Source organism: Uloborus diversus, chromosome 10 (genome assembly GCF_026930045.1).
Source record: "Uloborus diversus isolate 005 chromosome 10, Udiv.v.3.1, whole genome shotgun sequence".
NCBI lineage: Eukaryota > Metazoa > Arthropoda > Arachnida > Araneae > Uloboridae > Uloborus > Uloborus diversus.
In genome coordinates, this window is record NC_072740.1 from 56,573,958 (window position 1) to 56,596,395 (window position 22,438).

At 31.2% G+C, this 22,438-nt stretch overlaps 1 protein-coding gene across 1 annotated transcript in view; it reads left to right on the forward strand.

The window, feature by feature from the left end:
* The window catches only part of LOC129231607 (protein phosphatase 1 regulatory subunit 12A-like), a 209,579-nt gene that overhangs the window by 120,618 nt on the left and 66,523 nt on the right, over positions 1 to 22,438 (forward strand). The window contains exon 17 of the mRNA XM_054865972.1: positions 7,968 to 8,027. Within this exon, the coding sequence (XP_054721947.1) occupies positions 7,968 to 8,027 (60 nt within the window). The remainder of the gene's footprint in view (positions 1 to 7,967; positions 8,028 to 22,438) is intronic.

A 22,438-nucleotide genomic window follows, 5' to 3' on the forward strand; every position in this document is an offset into this window, starting at 1 on the left:
TTTTGATTTGAACATAGAGCAGCACACTTGTGTACATTCTTGGTTCCATAGTCAACCATAAGCATTTCTCCATGAAAGCATTGCATGATGTATCTTGCAGTGGGATGCATATACTATCAGCTATGGCAATTACTTTAAAAATAACATACATTTTACTTTTAGTTTTTCTATCTGTCTTGTTTTCATTTGACTGACCCTTATAAATAATTAGATAAGTGCTTATGTTTTGTATTTAAATGAGGACATTAGATGTTTATTTTTCTTTTTAATTATTTGTCTTAGTTGGTTTTTAATTATGTTTCACATTATTTATGAACTAGGGTAACCAACACTTTTCAAACTCAATTTTTGTATAACATACTAGACAGTCAACTTCTCCTACCTTATGTTACTGCATTTTGTCCTTCAAATAATTGTGAAACTGTATAGAGTTTTTTAAATTTAATATTTGTATTCGTTCTTTGAATGTGAGTTTTTTTTTTTTTTTTTTTTGAATGTGTGTTGAGCTTAGCTTATAACAGCAAGTGTTTCACTAGTTAAAGTATATTGAAGCACTTTTCAGTCATTTAATTTTAAAGGGGCAATCATAAAATCAGTAACATTTTGTATCAAATCATTTTGCATTTTTATTGAATTAATTTTGAAAATGTAGACTAATTGTAAAAGCTCTTGATTTTTTCGCACATGCCTGATTGTTAAAAAAAAAAAAAAAAACAAATTCAAAAATGTATTTTACGTGAAAGAATAAAACTTTTATTCACTTTCAAATTGACAGTAGTAATTTTTAAAAAAAAGTTACTTATGAAAATTGTTTTTAAGAAAATCTTAATGTGGGACTTGTGGTATTGTCCTTTAGTCCCTAAAAGTATTCTTTTACCTTCTGATCCATTAAAGATCTCCTTTTTAAATCAAATTGATCGCTTCATTCTTATTTTTTAACCTAATGAAAGAAACACAATTCTTGAAATTTTTAATTATTCAACGTAGTCAAATAGCTATAAAATATGCTTATACTTTTTTTAAATTTTAGTTTTAAGTTGAAAGTGTAAAAGTAATGAGGTTTAGCTTTTTAATATTATTTTAATCAATAAGGATTGCAAAATATTGGATGTTGCATGAAACAAAATGTCAAGCTTTATTGTTCAATATTTATTGCATCTTGATAAAAAAAAATTTTTTTTTTTTGACTGCATGCGATTCTGCACACAACTCTATCTGCAATTTGTTTGTTAATCTCTGCAATTAAGTTTTTTTTCCCCAATTCTTCAAGCTTCCTTTATTGTAATATTTATGAAACCACATCTGAATTTTTTGCTAGTTACCTTTTATTACATGAATAGCCCCTGAATAATGACCACAAACAGTTTGTTTCAACTATAGAAATAAAAAGCGTTAAATACTTCTATATTTTATGAAAGCACATTTTGTATAGCCTTTTTTGTGGGAATTATTTTTCATAGAATTTGAAGTAGTAATGATACGCATTGTCATAAAACAAATTTCACATTTTTTTCCTATTGAAGTCTTTTTTTTTTTAAATAAAGGATTTGTCGAAAACTTAAGTAAATCACTTGTTTTGAGTATCCAACCACTAATGGGCAGGTTTGTCTTGTGTTGTCATATCAAGTTTGTTATTGATATTCCAGGGATACCATCAGTGGATTCTCAAAATAGCATCTTTCAAGATCAGTCCCACCACATTTTTTCCAAATTTAAGTTTTTATCTATAGTGTGATATATAATGTTAATGTTTCTCAGTCACCAATAATGAATTTTCTGTACATTTTTATGTTTTTGAAGGGTTTCTTTCTTAAGGACCTGACATTGCTGTTTCTTATCACAGTGCAGTTTTATTGCTGCATACTCATTCTTTTGCTTTTCTTCTATCATTTACATATACTTTTGCCATAAATTAAGGTATTTATGATCCTTTCAAGCTAATGATCCCATACTAGTTAATTAAAAGTAAGTCTATTAGCTATGGGCACATATGAACACAGTTAATTTTTTGTCATTCTTACCCAAAACTATTATTTATGATTGATGATAAAACCTAAGCTAAATTTTTGCAAAAAACAAATAAAAACTTGCAATAGAATCTGTTTATTTTACGTTTATTAATTTTTGTTGCTGTTCAGACAAATCTTTTAAAAAGCGATTAATGAGTTATCCATTTTTTAATTTTAATGTTGCATGAAATTGGTAAGTCAAGATACTTTAAATTTGATTAGAACAAATGAATAGTTATGGACATGGTTTTGGATTTTTCTAAATTGAATTGTTGTTGAACTGTGATTTTGCAGCTCTAGTTCATGGGGAAAACTCACGGTGTTAGAACTTAGAAATTGTACTTCTATGTCTGGAATTTTTTGTTAATGTTTAACTATGATTTATATATTTTTTTTGACATAAATTGGAGTATTCTGGTTTTACCAGTTATGGTCATTCTTGCGTAGTTATGGGCAGACTAAAAACTAGTAATGGTCATTCTAGCTGAATGCAATTATTTTCTGGATGTACACAAAAAGGTATTCAACAATATTAAAACACTTATTTTGTTTACAATATAATCAAATTTTAAGTATCTTGACTTACCATTTCAAGCAACATTAAAATTAAAAAATGGTTAACTGATAAATTGCTTTTGAAAGGTTTGTCTGAACAATATCAACAAAAATAAACAAATAAATGAAATAAATAGAACTATTCCTATTGCTGCATTTTGTATTCATCGTTTGTTAAATTTAGCTTGTATTTTATCATCAAATAAAATTATCTTCAGTAAGAATAGCCAAAACATTAATTATTGTCATATGTGCTTGTAACTAAAATACTTACTTTCAATTGACTATTTCTGGGCACATTAGCTTGAAAAGATCTTAAATATCTTGATTAATGTTAAAAAATACATGTGTGTACTTTATTTTTTAAAAACAAAGCTGAATAATGAGTTCTTATCAATGAAATTACAAACTGATATATATATATATATATATATATATATATATATATATATATATATATATATATATATATATATATATTAGGGTGGTCCTTATTTATATGAGAAATTTTTTTTTTCGGAATTCAACAAGTGACGCCCCCTAGTTTTGTGACACTATAATAAAAAGTAATCAGTGCAAAATTTGAACTCGATCGGTCAATAATAACACGTGCCCCTAGGACGTTGAACTTTAACACTTTTGATAATTTTCCCACAAATCTTCGAGTTTTTACTTCAGACCCCGTAAATCGTTTCTCCTATGTTTGCAAAATATTTTTACAGTGAGGTAGCGCTAAAATTAATCTTTTTAATTACTTCATATCGTCTAAAGATTTTACATTGAATAGGAATGAAATTTTGCTTTAGAAACTTTACCTTAATCGTACGCTTTTCTCAATGTATCTCAATCGTGTGCATTTTTTTCCAATAGTCTTGGAGTGCCTGTAAAATACTAAATTGCTTTTGTGACTCATATTTGGTAAATTGATTGTGAAATTCTTCGATTAATTGTGCTCCTCTTTCAGTTGTATCATTCACAACTTTCAACGATATCTCTTCCCTTTAAATAGCTTTCTTCATTTTGCCATGAATCAGGATCAAATAGGAAAGCATCTTTTGGTGCTTGTAACTTATTTAACAGTTTTATTGATTTGTAATTGATTCGATAAAGAGGAAGATCTTTACTAAGAAAGTATTCAAAATCATCTACTGTTATTTGAAATTTTTTATACAGTCATCAGACACGTCTTCCTATACAGCAAGCATTTTTTTGACATAGTCTTTTCCTATCTTCAAAATCAATTCCTTCATCCAATACGGACAAAGCTACTAGTTCATCCCCTAAGTACCATAAGTGATTTATGAATTTTTCAATCACTGCTTCTGCTGCATGTTTGTCATCATTTTGTACGCTGCAGGTTTTTTAGACACTAGACTTTATATTAATTTAAAAGGCCTAGAATGGGTTGCTGCGAAAAACTATATCTTCATACAATATTTAACTGTAAAACAGAATTTACCGGAAATCTCTTCATGTAAGGTCAATTTAAGTTGTTTCCTAAATATATAAATATTCAAACAATAAATTCCTTTTGCCACCCATCTGGCTCACAGATAAGCTCCAGGTTGGCGAAAACATATCCCTGTAGGAGGGAGGCCTTCACCAAGAAATATTATTACACGTTATGAGAATTCTCTGTAATATTTCTTAATTCCGCTTTCTATGAACAATAATATGTCATCAAATTCTTCTTTTAGAATTTAAGTCGTATGTGTAATTTTTGAATTTTGAAGCGCTTAAATAATGGAATATCGAGTCTAGAACTAAGAAAGGCAAGAACTTCTTTAAAGACACTCTGCAGTACGATTTCAAGTGCATGATGATAGCAATACATATACAATATATAACCGTTCAGTTTTTGCTCTAAAAAATTACATGCACAAATTATACGGCTGGTATTGTAAGCCGCTGTATAAAAACACTACAGCTTGAACAGTTAGCAACAAAGAGCAATCATCAAAGATAACATATACAACTGAAGAAATATCTCAGGAATTTTGAGTAGCTGTTCAACATTGGAAGCTATCATGGTAAGCCTATCGGCGTTTTTTTCAGTTACATCTGGGGATAACTAAAAAATCTAAATTTAAATTCATGAAATCTAGTTTTACCTCTCGAAGATTTTCTCTTGCTCTCTTAAGGGATGTACGATTGATTATAAGATTATTTGGATTTAAATTTACTGTATCTACATAGGCTGTTAATAAATGAGCAGCATTTTTGTCCCTAATATGGCATTTGTCTAACATTGATGAAATGCGAGCAGATCTCAATAGTTGTCAAGCTTTTTTGCGTTGTGGTAGACCAGATATAGAAAAAAGGTTCAACAGGTTAGGATAAATACCCATTTCGGTTCCTAAATCTTGTAAATTGCAAGAGGAATTTGATGATAATAAAGGACTATGTACTGACATAGAAGGCAATTTAAAGAATAGATTTTTACATTATTCCGATCTGGAATTTTTTAAAATTTATATTTAAAATATGGAAAATAGAGTTTATTTTTATGGTAAGGTAATCGAGGATTTTTCAAAATTTAAATTATAAGAATGCATAAATATTTAAGAATATAACTAAAGAACATTGAATTAAAATATAATTGTCATCACTAATATTTATAGCATCGGACGAGCGCGAATAGCAGCGGTATGCCTGTCCCAAGGCCATTGGTGTACATGTACCCTATGAAATATGTAAAATTTTACAGAATGAATGGTTGGTCTGGAAGTAGCAACATCTATAGAAGGTTCAAACTTACTTTAAATATGAAACCTAGGAATACTTTTACATAAAAATGAGAAAATCCGCAATTTTTTCTTCAAAACTCAAAAAAGGGGGCCCTAGGGGCACGTGTTAATATTCATGGATTGACTTAAAATTTTGCATGGATCATTTATTTGTATAATGGAACAAATTGAGGGGGCGTCGTGTAAAATATCTACAACTTCAAAAATAAGGACCACCCTAATATATATATATATATATAAAGAAAAACCAAAGGAAAAAAAACATAATAAATCATACTGTAGATAAAAACTTATGTTTGACAAAAATGTGGTGGGTGATTTCTTGAAAGTTGCTATTTTGGGAATCCACTGCTGGTGTTCCTAGAATATTGATTACAAAAATGGGGTGTCCACGAGTGATGTTGCACTTGGAGTAGTTGAGAGGGTAACAAGAAGTGTGGCATAACGCATTATCTAAAAAGAATATGCTTATAAAAAAATAGCCTGATGGTGAAGTGTATTAAGGTGAAGTGTAATACTTTTGACAAAGGAAGGAAAGGATCAAAAATGTTGAAAAAAGTGGGACATCCTTTATGGACATCCCTAAACTAGATATTGGCAGTACAAGACAAACTTGCCCATTACTGGTTGGGTCCATTTAACTAGCCATTCATGCAATATTGTAAGAAAAATAAGTGTTTTAATATTATTGACTACTCTTTTGTGTTTTTCCCTGAAAATAATTGAATTCAGCTAGTATGACCATAACTGGTCAAACCAGTGTATTTCAATTTATGTCAAATATATATATAAATCATAGTTAAAAATTAGTCGAAATTTCAGACACAAAAGTGCAATTTCTGAGGGTTTTTTTAACATTAGTCTATTTGTTTTTTTCTGTGAACATGAACTGCAACATCAGAGTTCAACAACAATCCAAATAACAAAAAAAAAAAAAAAAAAAAACTCCTAACCATTCCCATAGCTAATCATTTACCCTATTTACTCTTCTTTTTTTTTAACTTTAAAATATGGTTTTGGAGGAAGTAAGATGCAATGGAGTAGACCTAATGAATATTTAAAAAATAAATTTGCATGAACTAAATAATGTAAGAATTTCTTCAATAACAATACCATTTACTAAACCATATGTTTACTGATAACTAATTGAAAGGACTAATTATTTGGAATTTACCTCTTTTAAACATTTTAAAACCTTTGTTGTGGAAATAAATTTCAATTCCATTTTATTCGCTGTTTTTGAAAATCAGTAGATACAGTCAACCCTCGATAACTCGAAGCCTTATAACTCGAATATCCTTTTATCTCGAAGGTTTAATCATTGGTCCCAAAATAATTTCGAGCTTTCAATACAAAGTTATCTCAATGTCTCAAATGTACTCCCTTTAAGTCTAAGTTTTTACGAAAGTTTAATTTTCATTTTATGTCAAAATAAGAAAAGTTTTTTTCCGTTTAACACCTTGCTTTGCTTATCAGTTCCTTTGAGGACATTTTTAATTTACAATAGTGCTCCTTAATGCGCACAGCGTTGCAAGGTTGCATGAAATGTTGCCAATAAGGCTACCTTTTGCTGTAGCTGACCGAAAATGTAACTACGTGTGAATATTTGTTCTACAAAGCTATTATGGAAATTGTTTGTAGAGAGTCTGCTTGTGCAGCTTAATGAAGATAATGATGAGCAATCTTTGCCACCTCCAATTTATCAGCAAGTATCAGATTTTGCAAGTATTTTTCTGCAGTACCTGAAAATTCCAAAAACATGGATGAGTCCGATTGTGTTTCAAACTTAATGACGCTTTAAGATGCGATAAAAAAAAATATATGCAGCCACAAAAAAAAATCATAGTATCTCAATAAAATGTATTCTCTGTGAAAATACTAATAATTAATTTTTAATTTTATCCAAACAATAGGTGTCTATCTATTATGCACTATTCCCGAAAAAAATATATAAAACATTACTCTTGAGATAGCTAGAAAAAGAAGTTCCAATAACTCTAACTAGCAGTTACTCGAAGGTTTCAGTCAGTCCCTTGGAACTTCAAGTTATCGAGAGTTGACTGTATTTCTTACCTTATGTGGGGTGGGGGCAGACATTTTTGATAACATGTTGCACAATTAATACTGAAATTTCATACATCATTACATTTTAATAATTTTTCCACTCTCTGAATGAAATATCTCACATGTAAAATAGTGAATTTTATTCAGTGTGCATAACAAACAGTAGTGAAAAGCACTCTTAAAGATTTCTCTGGAATTGCTACTTTAATGAGCATAACATTTATAAAGCATGCTTTAGCAAAGTTTTAGAAGCACAATTCATCTACAACAGAAAAATAATTCACTGTATTTTGAATTTATGAAAGCATTTTCTTTCATTGATGATCATTCGATTTTAACTCGTATCATGAATGCAGCATGGGAGGGATTAAGGATCAACCCCCCAAAACCCTTGGTTTTATCATATATTGGCATTCCTAATGTAATTTTTAAAAAAAATGTATTAAGGTTGTTTTGACCCCCCTCCCCCCCAAAGTGAATTCTGGCTGCCTTTGTAACTCTTGAATATTGGTTTAAAAATTATTTGAATATTTAAAAAAAAGTTAAATTCTGAGCATTGAAATTTTATAAATGTGCTATCATTCTTTTGTAGGATGCTCAAGAGGAGAAAGAAACCACAAAAGATAAAGATCCTAATTCTCAAGTAGAAAGTGTAAGTTTTTTCTTCTATGTCTGTAAATCAATTGATTATACTCCTTTTGTTCACAATCTTAATTGTGAAATGTTGTGTTTCACAATCAGTTTGTGAACTGTTGTGTGCTTAATAGCATTCTGTACTTCAGACTTATCTTTTACCATCAGTAATATAGATTTTGCTTAAATAATTGCTCTGAAATAAATTTATATGGTTTCTAAAAATCAATGGCAGGTAAAAAGTCATAAAAATTAAGTTTCTTCTAAATTTCATGGAAATTCATTTATTCTAAAAATCCTTGAATTTTTATTATCATAACACAGTGTTCTTAAGGATTTAATGTTATAAATTAAATGTTCAATTTTTGCTGTTTGTTCTAAGGTTTCAATCTTCTGCTTCTTAAACTGTATTTGTTCTTTAGTCTCTCTATATATACACACACACATGCATACATGCATGTGTTCACAATGACAAAATTAGTGCACTATGCCAAAATTGGTGCATACAATAAAAATACTATCTTACTGACCAATGCTTTACGAAATAGTATTGAATTTTAGTTTATCTATACAGTATTATGAAAGATACATTTTTTATTCTTATCAATACTAATGGGCATATCATTGACTTAATTCAACAGTAAGGCATCTAAGTCTTATAATAATAGTTTAATATCATACTATTATAGCCCTGAGGTGATGTCATTTCTGTTTTTCATCAAGTAATAAAGGTGTCTAAACCTCGGCATTCAAAAATTAATACAGAAACAGTTGAACTCCACTGACCATTTTTAAATTTATTCCTTTGTAGGTATAAAAAGCACATTGAGGTGATAGGTATAATTTTTTTTGCAGATTTTTATTCTTTGTAAATCTTTAAGTTTTCAGAAAGATCTCTATTGACTCTAAGTCAAGTTTACAACAAAGAAATATTTGTTATTTTCAGTTCACAGAAAGGAATGAAAAATACCCAAAATGCAAATGGGGACTCATCTTTAGCAGTACAGTAAAACTCAGCGAAAAAAAGCAAAAAACCCAAACATAAAAAAAAAACCTGTAACAAGAAGGGGTAAAAAATCCCAGCATTTTGTGCATAGAGTTTGAGGGGAAAAAGAAAAAGACAAAAAAAAAAAAAAAAAAAAAACCTTTTTTTTTTAAATGTCTATTACTTGATAAAATTACTCAAAAATTGCAGGAACCACTCTTTCATTTTAAAATAATAAACCCTTATAAACAAAAATGCTAAATAACTAGGTGGCATGGCACAGATTGTATCAGTGGAATTTTTAAGGAAATTTTTTGCAGAGGTATTTCTCTCTTTTTGAGACTTTTATTCTGGAAGTTTACTCTAACACTTGAGGGGTGCGCTATCACTTTGGGAGAGGGAGACCCTGTAATTTGCATTCTAAAATCAATGATTGCACTGAAATTCATAGACAAATTTCACTGATTTTAAGCTTTCCCGAAATAACAAAATGCAACACAATGAAAAAGTTATGACAGAAGGCTCATCTGAAAATGATCTAAGCAAGCTCAGAAACCAATTTAGTTGTGACTGGAGTTGTTTAACTGTTTAGGGCGCTGGAATGATATCAAAAAATAAATCCCTGTGAAGCCCCCCTCCCCCCCCAAAAAAAAACATCCAAATTGACTGAAGTTTCCTTCCTCCTTCTTAATTAATTCACTTTAATTTTTCCACAGTCTTTTCCCATCACACTAAGGGGAGATAAACTGAAATCGCCAATAGTGAGACTGGAAATGCTGCAATTCTGCACCCTCTAAGTCAGTGGGGATTCTCATTTGCAAACACCAAGCTGTTTTTTTTATGCAGCCATTTATGTTAATTATACTAAATATGTGCACATATATTTGCAAAACTCTCTGAATCTTTTGAGTACATTATGCGATAAAAAAAATTAAAGTGTTGAATCAGGCTGCCCAACGATCCAAAGCAATGACAAATTTTAGTCGGGAACCTGCAGTGACCGACAGTAGAACAAGTCTTGATGAGAGCAGTGTGCAATACAACAGTAGAATGCTAACTATTTACAGCTCTTTGTCTCCCAGTTTGGAGATCTCAATCTGTTTCTAACGCCACTAGAACATTCTTTCATTTCTATGGGTATTGACTCAAGCTGATAGTGCTGATACTGGCTGGTCGCTGATAATAAGGTGAGTTGTGATGAAGCCCTTAACAATGGGGTAGTAGCATAAAAGGATATTGAAGGCAAAAAATTTAGTCTCTTTTGTTTGTAAAGGAAGTATGCAGTTTAGTCACTAGCTTCTGTTATGACATCAGTTACTAACTGTAAAGATGTGTGTAAACCAAAACCATCTTTTAGATTGAATGGTATGTACAGTAAGATGGAACTACAAATTGCTTAAAACTTCCAATACAAGTCATGCGCTTATCCTCCATCGGTATTCTGAAGGAAAAGAAATCCTGTATCATTAAAGTGTTATTACCTGAAGCAGAAGATCCACCATCCCAAAACAAACAGCTGGTGTCATATACGTTATGGAAAATATCTTCTCCATCATTTTTTTTGGCAACAATCTGCAAGCTTCAAAGAAATATGTCAGCAATGCAGTGTAGTTGTCACTTGTAAATATGTCATTTTTGATGGATATGAAGAAAGAAAAATCACCAAAGAAATCATCTGTGTCCTACTACAACAGCTAAAGCCTTCTGCTCAAGAAGACTTTCTGTGCCTCATATCCTGTGCTTGCTCTGAGGGATTCATTTGACATCGTGAATGTTTGAAACGTCTGAAACTGGACTGAAGTGATCAGCTATATGCATAAACTGTGTTAGACATAGCTGCAACAATAATTTCATAGCGAATCTTTATAGCGAAGACTTTATGTTACAAGCTTAGGAGAAATCATTTGAAAGCTCCAGTTCTGACAGAGAGTTGATCTCGATCTGATGATGTATCATGTATTTGAGGCGTGCGTGTATATTATGGTGCTCTCAAAAAAAAAAAACGAAAGTCGATTTTGCAAGTTGCTAACCTTCTTATATTTTTCCTTTTAGGCTGAAACAATCGTAAAAAACAGTTTCATGTAATTTGAACTAGGGCAACTCATTCTGACTTCAGCTTGAAAGTGTAAAACAGCCCTGTGTGCTAAGCCAAATCTTTTTTTTTTTCGTAAGTTTGAAATTTCATGTTGATAAAGCATTGCACCTATAGCCCCACATATACCAAAAAAATATTTTTCCAAATTTAAAATTATTTAGGTGTCCAGCAAGAAGCCTAAAATTTGTTATTTTCAACAAAAAAATGATTTTTTTTCTGCATATTTTTAAATAACTTCTTAAAATTTACCTTACATTTATGAGCTGAAAAATATAAACAGTAAAATTGGTAATCAGCGTTAAGTAGAAATTTTTGCTCTCATGCAATATTTAAGTTTTTCACCTAGTACTCAAACTATTAATTTCCAGTTTAACTTAATTTCTTCACTTTAAATGCCTTATTTGTTTACTATTAATTTGCAAATGTTGATTTGAAAATGTTGAGTTGAAAATGTGTTTTATAGTAATTTATGAACTTGATAGTTTATTTAAATGTATGTGTGTAGTTTTTTTAAAAGATAAATAAAAAATTGTTTGAAGAAAATTATAATTTTTTTTTACATCTCCTGCTAGACACCTACATATTTTTAAATTTTGATAAATATTTCTTTGGTTCGTGTGGGGCTGTAATGGCAACGTTTTATAAACATGAAATTTCGAAAATCCAAATTTTTTTTTTTCTATTTTTGGGCCAAACACACATGGCTAATTTCAACTTTCAGAAGCAAGTTGGCACAGGTTGCCATTGTTCAAATTATATGAAACTGTTTGCATTTGTTTTGACCTAAAAGGAAAAATGTAAGCGGGTGTGCGACTTGAAAAATCGACTTTCTTTTTTTTGGGACACCCTAATGCAGAGGTTCCTAAACTTCAGGCCTTTATTTATTTATTGTTTTGTATATTTTTCAGAGCCCTTGTCTGGTTTTCATTTCTTACTTTATTATTTTGAGTCTTGGAAGTAAAATTCTATTTGAAATTCAATTAGGAAAAAAAATGTTATCAGCAAATTTCTACAACAAGTTTACTAATAAAAATGAACTTTTGAAGTTAGTGAACAAAATACTGTTTACCTAGTTAAGGTGTGTTAATTTTTCATATCAGCCTGCTTAAGTTTGCCTCAATTATAAGGAGCCACAGACCTCTGCTCGCTATCTGTCTCCAATCCCTGAAAACTTCAAACAGTTTCATTCATCGCAATCAATGCATTATTAATGCTTTAAATGTAAATATAATACTAAACATCAACTAATTCCACTTGCACCAGTGCTACAACCTTGGTCACCGCTCTTGTTCATCAGTTCACCACATACTAACTACATCAACAGAGTCCAGCAGATGCATGTTCAATATAGTAAGAAGTATGCTAATAATATCAATATATTCTGAGAACAAATATTTTAGGTCTTGACGATTTGTATAAAATGAAAGGATGATTGCCCAAAATTTGGTGACTACGAAAATAAGCGTCTAACGTTTACTTTCACTTCAAATGGTTTTGCCGAATAAACGCAAGCATGTTATACAACGAATTTATAAAACAGTGGTACTCCGTAATTATTAAAATCGAGTGCAAGCTATAGCATTTGTTCTATTTCAGCCTTTGCTTGAAATTTTGAATGTTGACTAGTAAATTTAGTCTTGAAAATTTTGGAGCAAAAGTTTCATTTGAAGTATAATATCCCAGCTGTAAAAATGTTTCAATGTTTGCATTTTACTTAAGATAGTTTTGTAAGAATATGAACTTCGTTATGTGCAAAAAATTAATAAATGTGTAGTGTGTTTACTTCCGAGAGTTTGGGGGGAGGGGGAGGGCTGCTTAAGCAAGAACTTTTTTATTCCTCATAAATGTGCTTTCTTTTTGAATTAAAACATCGTTACTCATCCCTCAATCTAAATCATATTTAAAGTTTTAGCTAGATAGCACCTCAGACCCCCTAGTATGAACTCGTGCCCCCCCCGGGGGGGTTGCAGGACCACAGTTTGGGAAACTCTACCTTAATGTATTATAATGTAAACTAAATATTTTGATTTTAAATATTCCAAAACATATATACATTTATATATACATATATATATATAGTATAACAGAAAAACAGTTCAGCATAACTTTTTCGAACATTTCAAATGTGCACCAGAGAGGGAGGATAAACTTTAAGGGTATTATTTTGTTTTGCGGAGTGAGCTATCATTCTCGTGGGATGGAGAGCCCTGATTTAATACTTTTTAATTGTGCATGAAATATTTCTACTTGAAACAGAATGCAGGGGGGGGGAGGAATTGGGGTTTTATTTTAGTTTGGGGCGTAGCTTTGGGAGGAGGTGCACCATCACTCTTGGAGGATGGAAACATTTGATTTATAACTCCTTAACTTTGCATGAAATAATTTTTGTACTTGAAATGTTGTGGGGGGGGGAGGGTCTCTGTAGCATTGGGGGACTGTACCATCCCTTTTAGGCAGCTAAATACTTTTAATTTAATGTTTTTAAATTTAGTAGGAAATCACATTCCCACTTGAAATGCATTTTAAAATTTCCAAAAAAATACCCAAAATTGCAACTTTTAGATGTCTCCTAATCCAAAACCGGACGCACAATGGAATGGGATTTTTTTCCTGTTCTTATGGGAGGGTAATAAGTAATGTGCAACAGATTTAAACTTTTTTATTTTTTTGGATGCTTAGGTCCGACCCCTATTTTTACTGTACTATAGTTTGTACAGATTTCATGGTTGATAAATTTTTAATAAGCGAAAAAAACTCGATGTACACCATGCATACTAACTTTATTTCTAAAAGCAGTCAATCATTTTTTTTTCAAAGAAAAATGTGGTTTGTAACCGAATTACGTAAAATTTTCCTTTTTTTACTAGAATAAACCAAAAATTTTGAGGTACAGTAAAACCTGTAAAGTTGACCACCCTTGTAAGTTGACCACCTGTCTATATTGACCGCTTTTGTTAGGAACGGAATTAGTCCTATCTCATATAATGAAGGAAAACCTCCGTAACTTGACCACCTCTCTATCTTGACCACCTGTCTATCTTGACCACTAACGTACGCCAAATTTGGTCTGGAGTATTGTAAAAACCCCTTTGTAAGTTGACCACTCTGTTTATTTTTTAAAACTTTCTTCAGTAAATTATTCTATTTTATTATTTATTAATATATTTATTATTATTATTATTATTATTATTCTTTCTTTCTCTTTTTTCAAAAATGTTTTTAATGCTTTGATGACAGACTAGCATAAAGCTTATGCTGCTCTATATTCTTCAAACTTGTTTTTCATTCTTTGTTCTATTTGAGGTAGCTTTTTGTACTCTGTCCAATGAAAATAGGTGTCAGTAGAAAAGTTCAAAGTCTTTGCTTTCAGTTGCAGTATGTTGTGACTACAGAGGAATTGTGCTAAAAAGAGCACGCCCGGATCTATACATTTTGGGCTCCCTGCAGCAAAATATGTAGGGCCTCTCCATAGTGGCTAGCAGTGTCTATTTGTAAAGTGAATAAGTCTTGGTGCTAGTTTTTTTCTATTTTTTCTTCAATTTCTTGGGCCATTAGCGCCTTTAAGGACGCGGGCCCCTTGCACTGTGGGTACGCAGATCTGGGCCTGCTAATGAGTAAAGTTACATGTTTCTGGTGCAAGGGATTAAGAGATAGGACATTTTAATTTTGCTTTTATGAACTGGGAGAGTCGCACTTATTGCTCTTTGTGCTATAAGTTGTACAAAAAAGCTTGAAAAAGAAAGTTAATTGAACTTGAGAGTAATAAAAAGTATGAAATATTACATTAAAATTAATTGAAAATGGAGAAAGCCAGAGAAAATTAGCCGGCACATTTGGAATTTTTAAAACTAGTGTCTAATATAGTTAAAAACAAGGAAAAAATAACAAAACTATTTAAATAGTATTTTTAATTATTGTTTCACTTTCAATAATGTTAAACAATGAAAGTGAGTTGAACAGAAAGAATAAGGGTTGAATTACTCTAAAAATGAATACATGGTGCAAGAAATGACAAAAAAAAAATCATTACCACCCTTTATAAGTTGACCGCCTGTCTAAGTTGACCACCAAAGTACTGCACCGCGAGTGGTCAACTTACACAGGTTTCACTGTATATATGTATATGTTGCTGCGAAAGATCGATATTAGAGAATATCGACTTTTGCCTGTGATTCACGTGAAATATCTGGTATTTTGCCCATGTCTTTTTTATGTGAAGTTTAATGCAGTAAAATCTCTATTATTCCCAATACCGATTATCTGTGGTGTTTCACACTTACAAGAAAAAAAAATGTTTTTATCGGTGATGAATATCTAAATGTAGACAAATACACCCATTTTATCGCAACAAGTGAAAAATATTGTTTTAGAAATTCATATTTCTTTCTTCCCCCTCCCTTTCAATGATATGAAACCTTTCAAAGTCACTGAAATCAGATTGGGCAAAACTTGTGATTTAGATTACACTACTTACTGCTTTAGCTCTGCACTTCTTACTGATTCAGATCTACACTATTTCCTGCATTAGATCTACATTACTTACTGCATTATATCTACACTACTTCCTGATTTTTAGATCTACATTACTTGTTGAAGCCTTATTTTTAGACCTACACTACTAGCTGAAACTTGATTTTTAGAAATAGACTACTTACTGCTTAGATTACACTACTTACTAATTTTTAGAACTGCATTACTCATGCCGAAAATGAGCAACCAGACCAGTTTTGTTTTGAAAACTCCTCCTTTCCTTAAAATAATTTTGGTGTCTCCTAGCTTGATTTGTTTCAGTTAATCTGTTTGCACAACTTGCTCATTTGCCATAGTGAGAAATCCTTTTAGCTTTTATATACATTTTTACCCACATTATTGACGTTTTTTATTATAGTTTATATGCATGTGAGTGTTTTTGATTCTTTTTAGTTATTGCATACACTAGTATTATTTTTACCTGTTTTGCTGGTTATCCGCAAAATTCTCTTGTCAAGGGGTTATGATCCCTCCCTATTTTTCATGGATAATCGGGAGTTAGCTGCATACAAAGTTGATGTCCATGATTCTTACTAGAAATTAAAAGAGGCATGTATCCAAAAGAGAGGCATCTTTTTCAGAAAGGCCTTTCTGAAGAAAGCCAGGAGAAGAATTTCAAAATCCCAGACACCCCGCAAAAGCTAGTTATAGCAATAGATTAAATCAATTTATCTCTTTCTTTTTTTTAAAGCTTTCTTACATTCCCTCCTTTCCTTTGTATTTCTTTCAACCACGATGAAAACTTTATCCAGTACTTGAATGTCATTAAGAAAATTAGATGTGCGACAGTTCCATTTTTCTTATTCTCTTAATTTTCACAAGAACTATAGCATCACTTACCATGATATAGGACCCACAGGACTTGGTTTTCCTATTCTTATTATTAATATGACATGTACATATTTCTGATTAAATAGACTAGATATTGTATTATTAGGATTAACTTAGTCTTAGGTACTGGTAGTAAAAACTGTTCTTAGTATCTATGAGCTCCATGATTTATGCCAGATTAGAATGGTTTAAAAATAAGCTGAATAACAGAAAGTGAAAGCTGTTCAAATGACTTGATAGAACATTTGGGGGTTGAAACGTTTGTCGATTAAGATATCCTGTGATATAACAAAGTTTTCAATACATATTTTTTTATAATACCTGAGGATTGTAGACCTGCAAGACCACTGGTGGATCACCTGCTATGGAACAATGTTGGCCCAACATTTCATATTTTTTCAAGGGGGAGAGAGGCAAATTGTATATACTTAATGTAAATACAGTATAATTTCGATTTAACGATTTCCTCAATTTAATGATACATTTCCCTGATCCGGATTTGACTGCATTGAAAGTCTATGCTTTTTGATTTAACAATATCTTAGATTTAAAGATAACTTTTTCCCGTTTCTTGGCAATTGTTAAATCTGGGTTATACTGTAATACAAAAAAAAAAAGCTAAAACCATGCCTATTTACATGTGAGTACATTTATTTTACAAAGCTGGGGGGGGGGGGATTGTTCACTCCCCTGAATGGCGTGCCTTGAGCTTTGCATTCTTGCTGAAAGTCTGGGTTCTGGAAGTATTTTATATCATAACTATGGCTGTATGGGTAGCGCATCTATGTACTACACTATATGATGAAGTGTATTGAGACTCTTTCAAAAATTCACATTTTTACGGATTTCTCAATAAATAAGGGACCAATTCCTCTGTAAAATTTTCGCATAAAAAGAATTCAGCTGTTATTTTCCAATGAAAATTAAATCTTCTATTCATTTAGGGGACCATCAGCAAATTGAGAAAGAAATTAAAGGTTTTTGATCATTCTTCATTGTAAATAGCTGGGAATAATCTATAAAGTTCAGAAATAAGTTAGCAAACTATGTAGAAGTTATTTTGATACTTTTGTGAAGTATCTCTTATACCCGAGGAGATGTAAGCATTTCTTTCAAAAATACAAATTTTGTTCAAAAGTTTTCGGCTCATAACACTCAGTCCGTCAAATGCTACTAAACTTTCAAAATATTCGACAGCATACAAAAAAAAACATAGTAAAATTTGAAATTAAAAGTATGAAAATTTGATGAAATATGATCGTTTAAAGTAATTAAATATTCACTCCTCAGGCGCGAAAAAGAGCGATTTATAACCAACATAATCCAAAGCAGTAGTAGATTCTGCAACTCATATTAAAATTCTATTTCAATATCTTGAAAATTTAAAATGTTATCAGCGATCTAATGAGTCGAATTTCAATAATTCTTGGATAGGCAGAGTTGTAAAGGGTCGTTCGCAAACCGGCAACACTTTCCTGTTATCGTGCAGAATGATGAATGATAAAAACAGATTATTTTCGAAGAGCATATCCAAGAATTATTGAAATTCAGCTTATTAGATTGCTGATAACTTTTTGAATTTTAAAGATATTGAAAGCGAACTTATGAAACCAGTGCACCAAATAGGTATGATATTGATCCCTAAAATACTGGGTATCAAACATACATGTGTACCCATTGCTTAGTAAAATTGCACCTTTGCGCTTCTGCTCCAGCTGAGCGTTTGTTCGGCATTGCTGGAAAATTTTACACTTCTCAGAGAATGAAACCTGACAGTTTTGAAGCATTGGGTGCTACTGAAATGCAATAAAAGATTGTTTTAAATGCAGTATTTATTTTTGAACATTTACTTTCAAATCATTTATTTATACTATCTGAATGTATTTTAATACTATGCATGTTTTACAAATCCTATTTTATAAAAAACATAGGTTTTTTTTCTCAGTAATTGGGCTGAATTAAATAGTATCAGATTAAATTGTAGAGAATAGAATGCAGAAATATAGCACATAAATTTTAGAAACCGTAACCTCTAAAATTTTGGTTGTATGCAAAATAACAATGAATATTTAAATCATGTACGATATGCAATATGATGGGGTGAGCCATTTAGATATGGGATATCCAGTTACCTTTGCAGGATATATTGTCAAAATAGTTATGTAGTATTTAAATGCACAATCAAAAATCATAATTTTTCAACTATGACGTATTTACCACAAACAAGCAATGAGAATAATATGTATGTGTGTATGTATTTTTCTTCCACGAGCCTGTAATCAAAATCGTATTCGGCACATCATAATTGAAATCAATTACATTTTTCAAATAATCTAATGATTGCTTTAATCGTAATTACGTTTTGGCAGAGGATTGTAATCGTAATTGTAATCTCCAATTTATCAAGCTTGTAATCGTAATCAGTTACATTCTTTCGTAATTGACTCCAAGCCTTGCACACACATATGTACTTTTTAAATATTTCTTTACTCCACAAATTAAAAAAAATGCTGCCATCGCTTGTTCTATGGATTTATGATTTATCACTAACTTTGGTTGACTTTGGAATGCTAAAGAAAATTTACTAAAAAAAGATAAGCTGAGCTGAAAGTCAATAGAAATTTTATGAATCTCAAAAATATTACTCGCTGTAAGCAGGATTTGCTTGTTAAAAGCGAGTTATGCTCCCATAGACTTAACATTGTACCGAGTATTTCTGATTTCCTCTCTAAATAAGAGTTCTCATTAAATCTGGACTCATTAAAAGCGAGTTTGACTGTATTAAAACAGAACGTGTTAGCTGCGAGTTTAATTGGTAAAAACAATTGTTTGAGCAAATTATCGCAATTTCGATATATCGTTGCCTTAGAGCAACCGTAAGACATGGAATCCCAGAAATAACAGTAAGATGTCCCACTGTTGCTCTGGGTTGACAATATATCAGCCTGAAATAAAATAAGAATGGAAAATAATTTTGTAGCGAGGAAAAAAAAACAGAAAAAACGAAGCTGATTTCGGACTTTGGTGGATTTGTAGCACTCCGCTGTACATTGAAGTTTAAAAAACTTGAGGAAATAATATTATTATTTTTATGCCCTTAAGTGAAGCTATAGATTTCATGTTGTTGCAATTATTTTACTTTAGTAAAATGAATTCTTTAGCACATACAGCTGCGTTTTTAAATTCCTGAAAAAAGCTTGAAAAAAGTTTAAATTTTCAAGTGCATGAAATCCTTGAAAAATGTAAAAAAGATGTGTGTTTGAGTTCTTCCACTCCCAGCAGTTTAATAGATTTAATTTGAATTTTTAAAAGCATTTTATCAGTAATTCCATTTTTTACATCTACTTGCCAATCCTTTCGTTCTGTCTCTCGTCATCTGGCCAGAAGACAAAATCTTCTCCCCTCTCCACTTTCTGTTGCATTTGGCTGATCCTCATACTTATGTTTCCTTCCATGAGGACTTAACTATTTTCAGCACAAGGATCCAAGCCAGGGCTGACGAGAGGCCATGCCAGCCTAGTCAGAAACATGGAACCCGTCTCTGAATCGAAGTAGTGTAAATTGTATGAATTTGAAGGGTGGAGAGGGCCCCCAGTGATTGAAATGACAAATGGCTCGCCTTAGCTCTCGGCACCCCTGATCCATGCAAATCCAAAATTGGGACCTTTGCAAAAATGAAATAAGTCCCAGAAAACGTCAAACTTCATTCATTTGGAGCACCATAAAATTTATTCATTTTCCAAACATTTAATACGATTTCTGTTACATGATTTTAGGTAGATATTGTAATGATTTCAGTAAATGTCATTTTAGAGTAGGAGAAGAGAAAATACTTGCTTGGAGAGTAAATTTTATCTTTTCATTTTTCCCATTTTATTTGCAACACATTTGTGTTAAAATGAACCATCTTTTTGCATCCTTAACAAAAAATGCAGTTTTGCTTTCAAAATGCTTAATAGTTGCTTCCAAGTTGCTGACAGATAGTTGTTTACCTTTTTATTAACAAAAGTATATTTTTCCCAATTACTCATGCTCATGGAATCAGATCCTCAAACTGGTGTGGATACTAATGTATTTTATTTTCACTGAACAGAACTAAAAAGGAATTTATACTCCGTTATGATTTTAAACTGTTTTTGAATTTTAGCACATTTGTGCAGTTGTGGTGATCTAAAATAATAGTAATAGACCGTCATAGTAGATACCATCAGAAAAGTAGAATGATTTTTTTGTCTATACTCCTGTAACTTTTTATTTGGTCCACAATGAAGTGTATTTATTCAACTAATGGTGTTTAGAATTCTTAAAATAGTAAAACTTAGCATGATTAGAATGTTCTAGTGAAAATTTAACAAACTGTTTTGAACTATCTAAATATTAAGAAAATCTAATATTTTTTCATGAATGTCTGAGACAAAAATTTGCTTCAAAAATTAATTTTGAACTAATTGGTTAAGAGTTATGTTTCTACTAGCAATACCCGCACATCAATGCCCATGTTATGCATTTAAAGGAAGTTCCTTGAATTAATTCCCCCCCCCCCCCCGATGTGAAATAATCATTTTTCTTCAACTAAAATGTGTAGACACTCTTTAAAAAACGCATAAAAATATCTTCACAATTTAAATTAATTTGCTGGAACATGAAATTACATTAACAATTACTTTGAAACACGAAATAATCCAGCAACTCTACTGTTTATCACCTTACACGCCAAGTGATCTACATTGATCTGCGCTACGGTAACACAGCTGATAAAAAAACAATGCGATCTTTATAAAGGAAGCATTCAAATGAAACCCTGCTCTCTCATCACCGTCTCAATAGAAAGCCTCTTCACAGGTTACAATATTGCAAAATATGGCTCCTCTAGAAGTCCGAAGGAAAAACAGTAGGCTTAGATACCACATTTGCCTGTTATCTTGGCTTCTTGTTCGGCGACTAAAATTGCACCCCCATAATACTACATCCCTGTAGTATCGGGGGGTCAGAGAAACCAGTTTGGCGTTGAAATCCTCTCCAATATCAATGCTTTGCTCCTCGTGTTTGCTTTGCTTTTGTTTACAGGCTGTGAGAGATACGAATAAAAATAGTTATGAATAGAGCCATTGCAGATTAAATATAGTTATTACACTGAATTATGAAGATGCCATATAGGTGCTTTGCTGTAAATTGCAAATGAAACTATCAAAATGGTCCAAAAGTTGCGGGGTTTTTTTTATTCCCAAAAGAAGACGAATTAAGAACGAGATGACTGCAAGCAATCTGTCGGAAAATTTTCAAAATCACTCCTAACTCACGAGTAAGTTTTTAAAATTTTTTTATCCATTTATTGTTTCTTCTATTTTTTAATAAATTAAGCTTCTCTGGGCTATCAGTGTCTTTAACTCCTTTATTCACTCGTGTTTCATTTTTCAGTATTTATTAAATAATTTTACTTTGTAAACTGCTCACATAGTGTAGATAATTAATTAAGAAGTGTATTCTGTTAATTAGGAGGTTTGGTGAAATTTGGCACAAATGTTTTTTAACTAAACATATTAACTTGCATAATAATATTTTCCTTATTTTGCAATAAAATAATCTAAGTAACTAAAATTTTATTCATTCCAAAACTTATGGACAAATATAGTCCATAATATCATTTAAGTAATTTGGAAGTTAGGTCTGTTTATCCTTTTGAAGAAACACGTACATACTTTAAAAATTATACTAATGATATTTTCCTAAACTTTTATTTTATTTTGTTTCAGACAGTGAATCACTTGTAAATTTATTGTTAAATAATGTAATGATGGAATGAAATATTTCAGAAATTATCAATTTTAGCTTATGAAGATTTAGAAAAACACTTTTAGTGTCACTTATATTAAACTTTATTTCAGCTGATAATTTTTATGCTTTAGTTGTAATTTAAAAGCTAGTGAGAACGTAATCTCCACTTTGATTTGGTCCTAATTTAATTTTGAAAAATTAAGACTCTCATTTT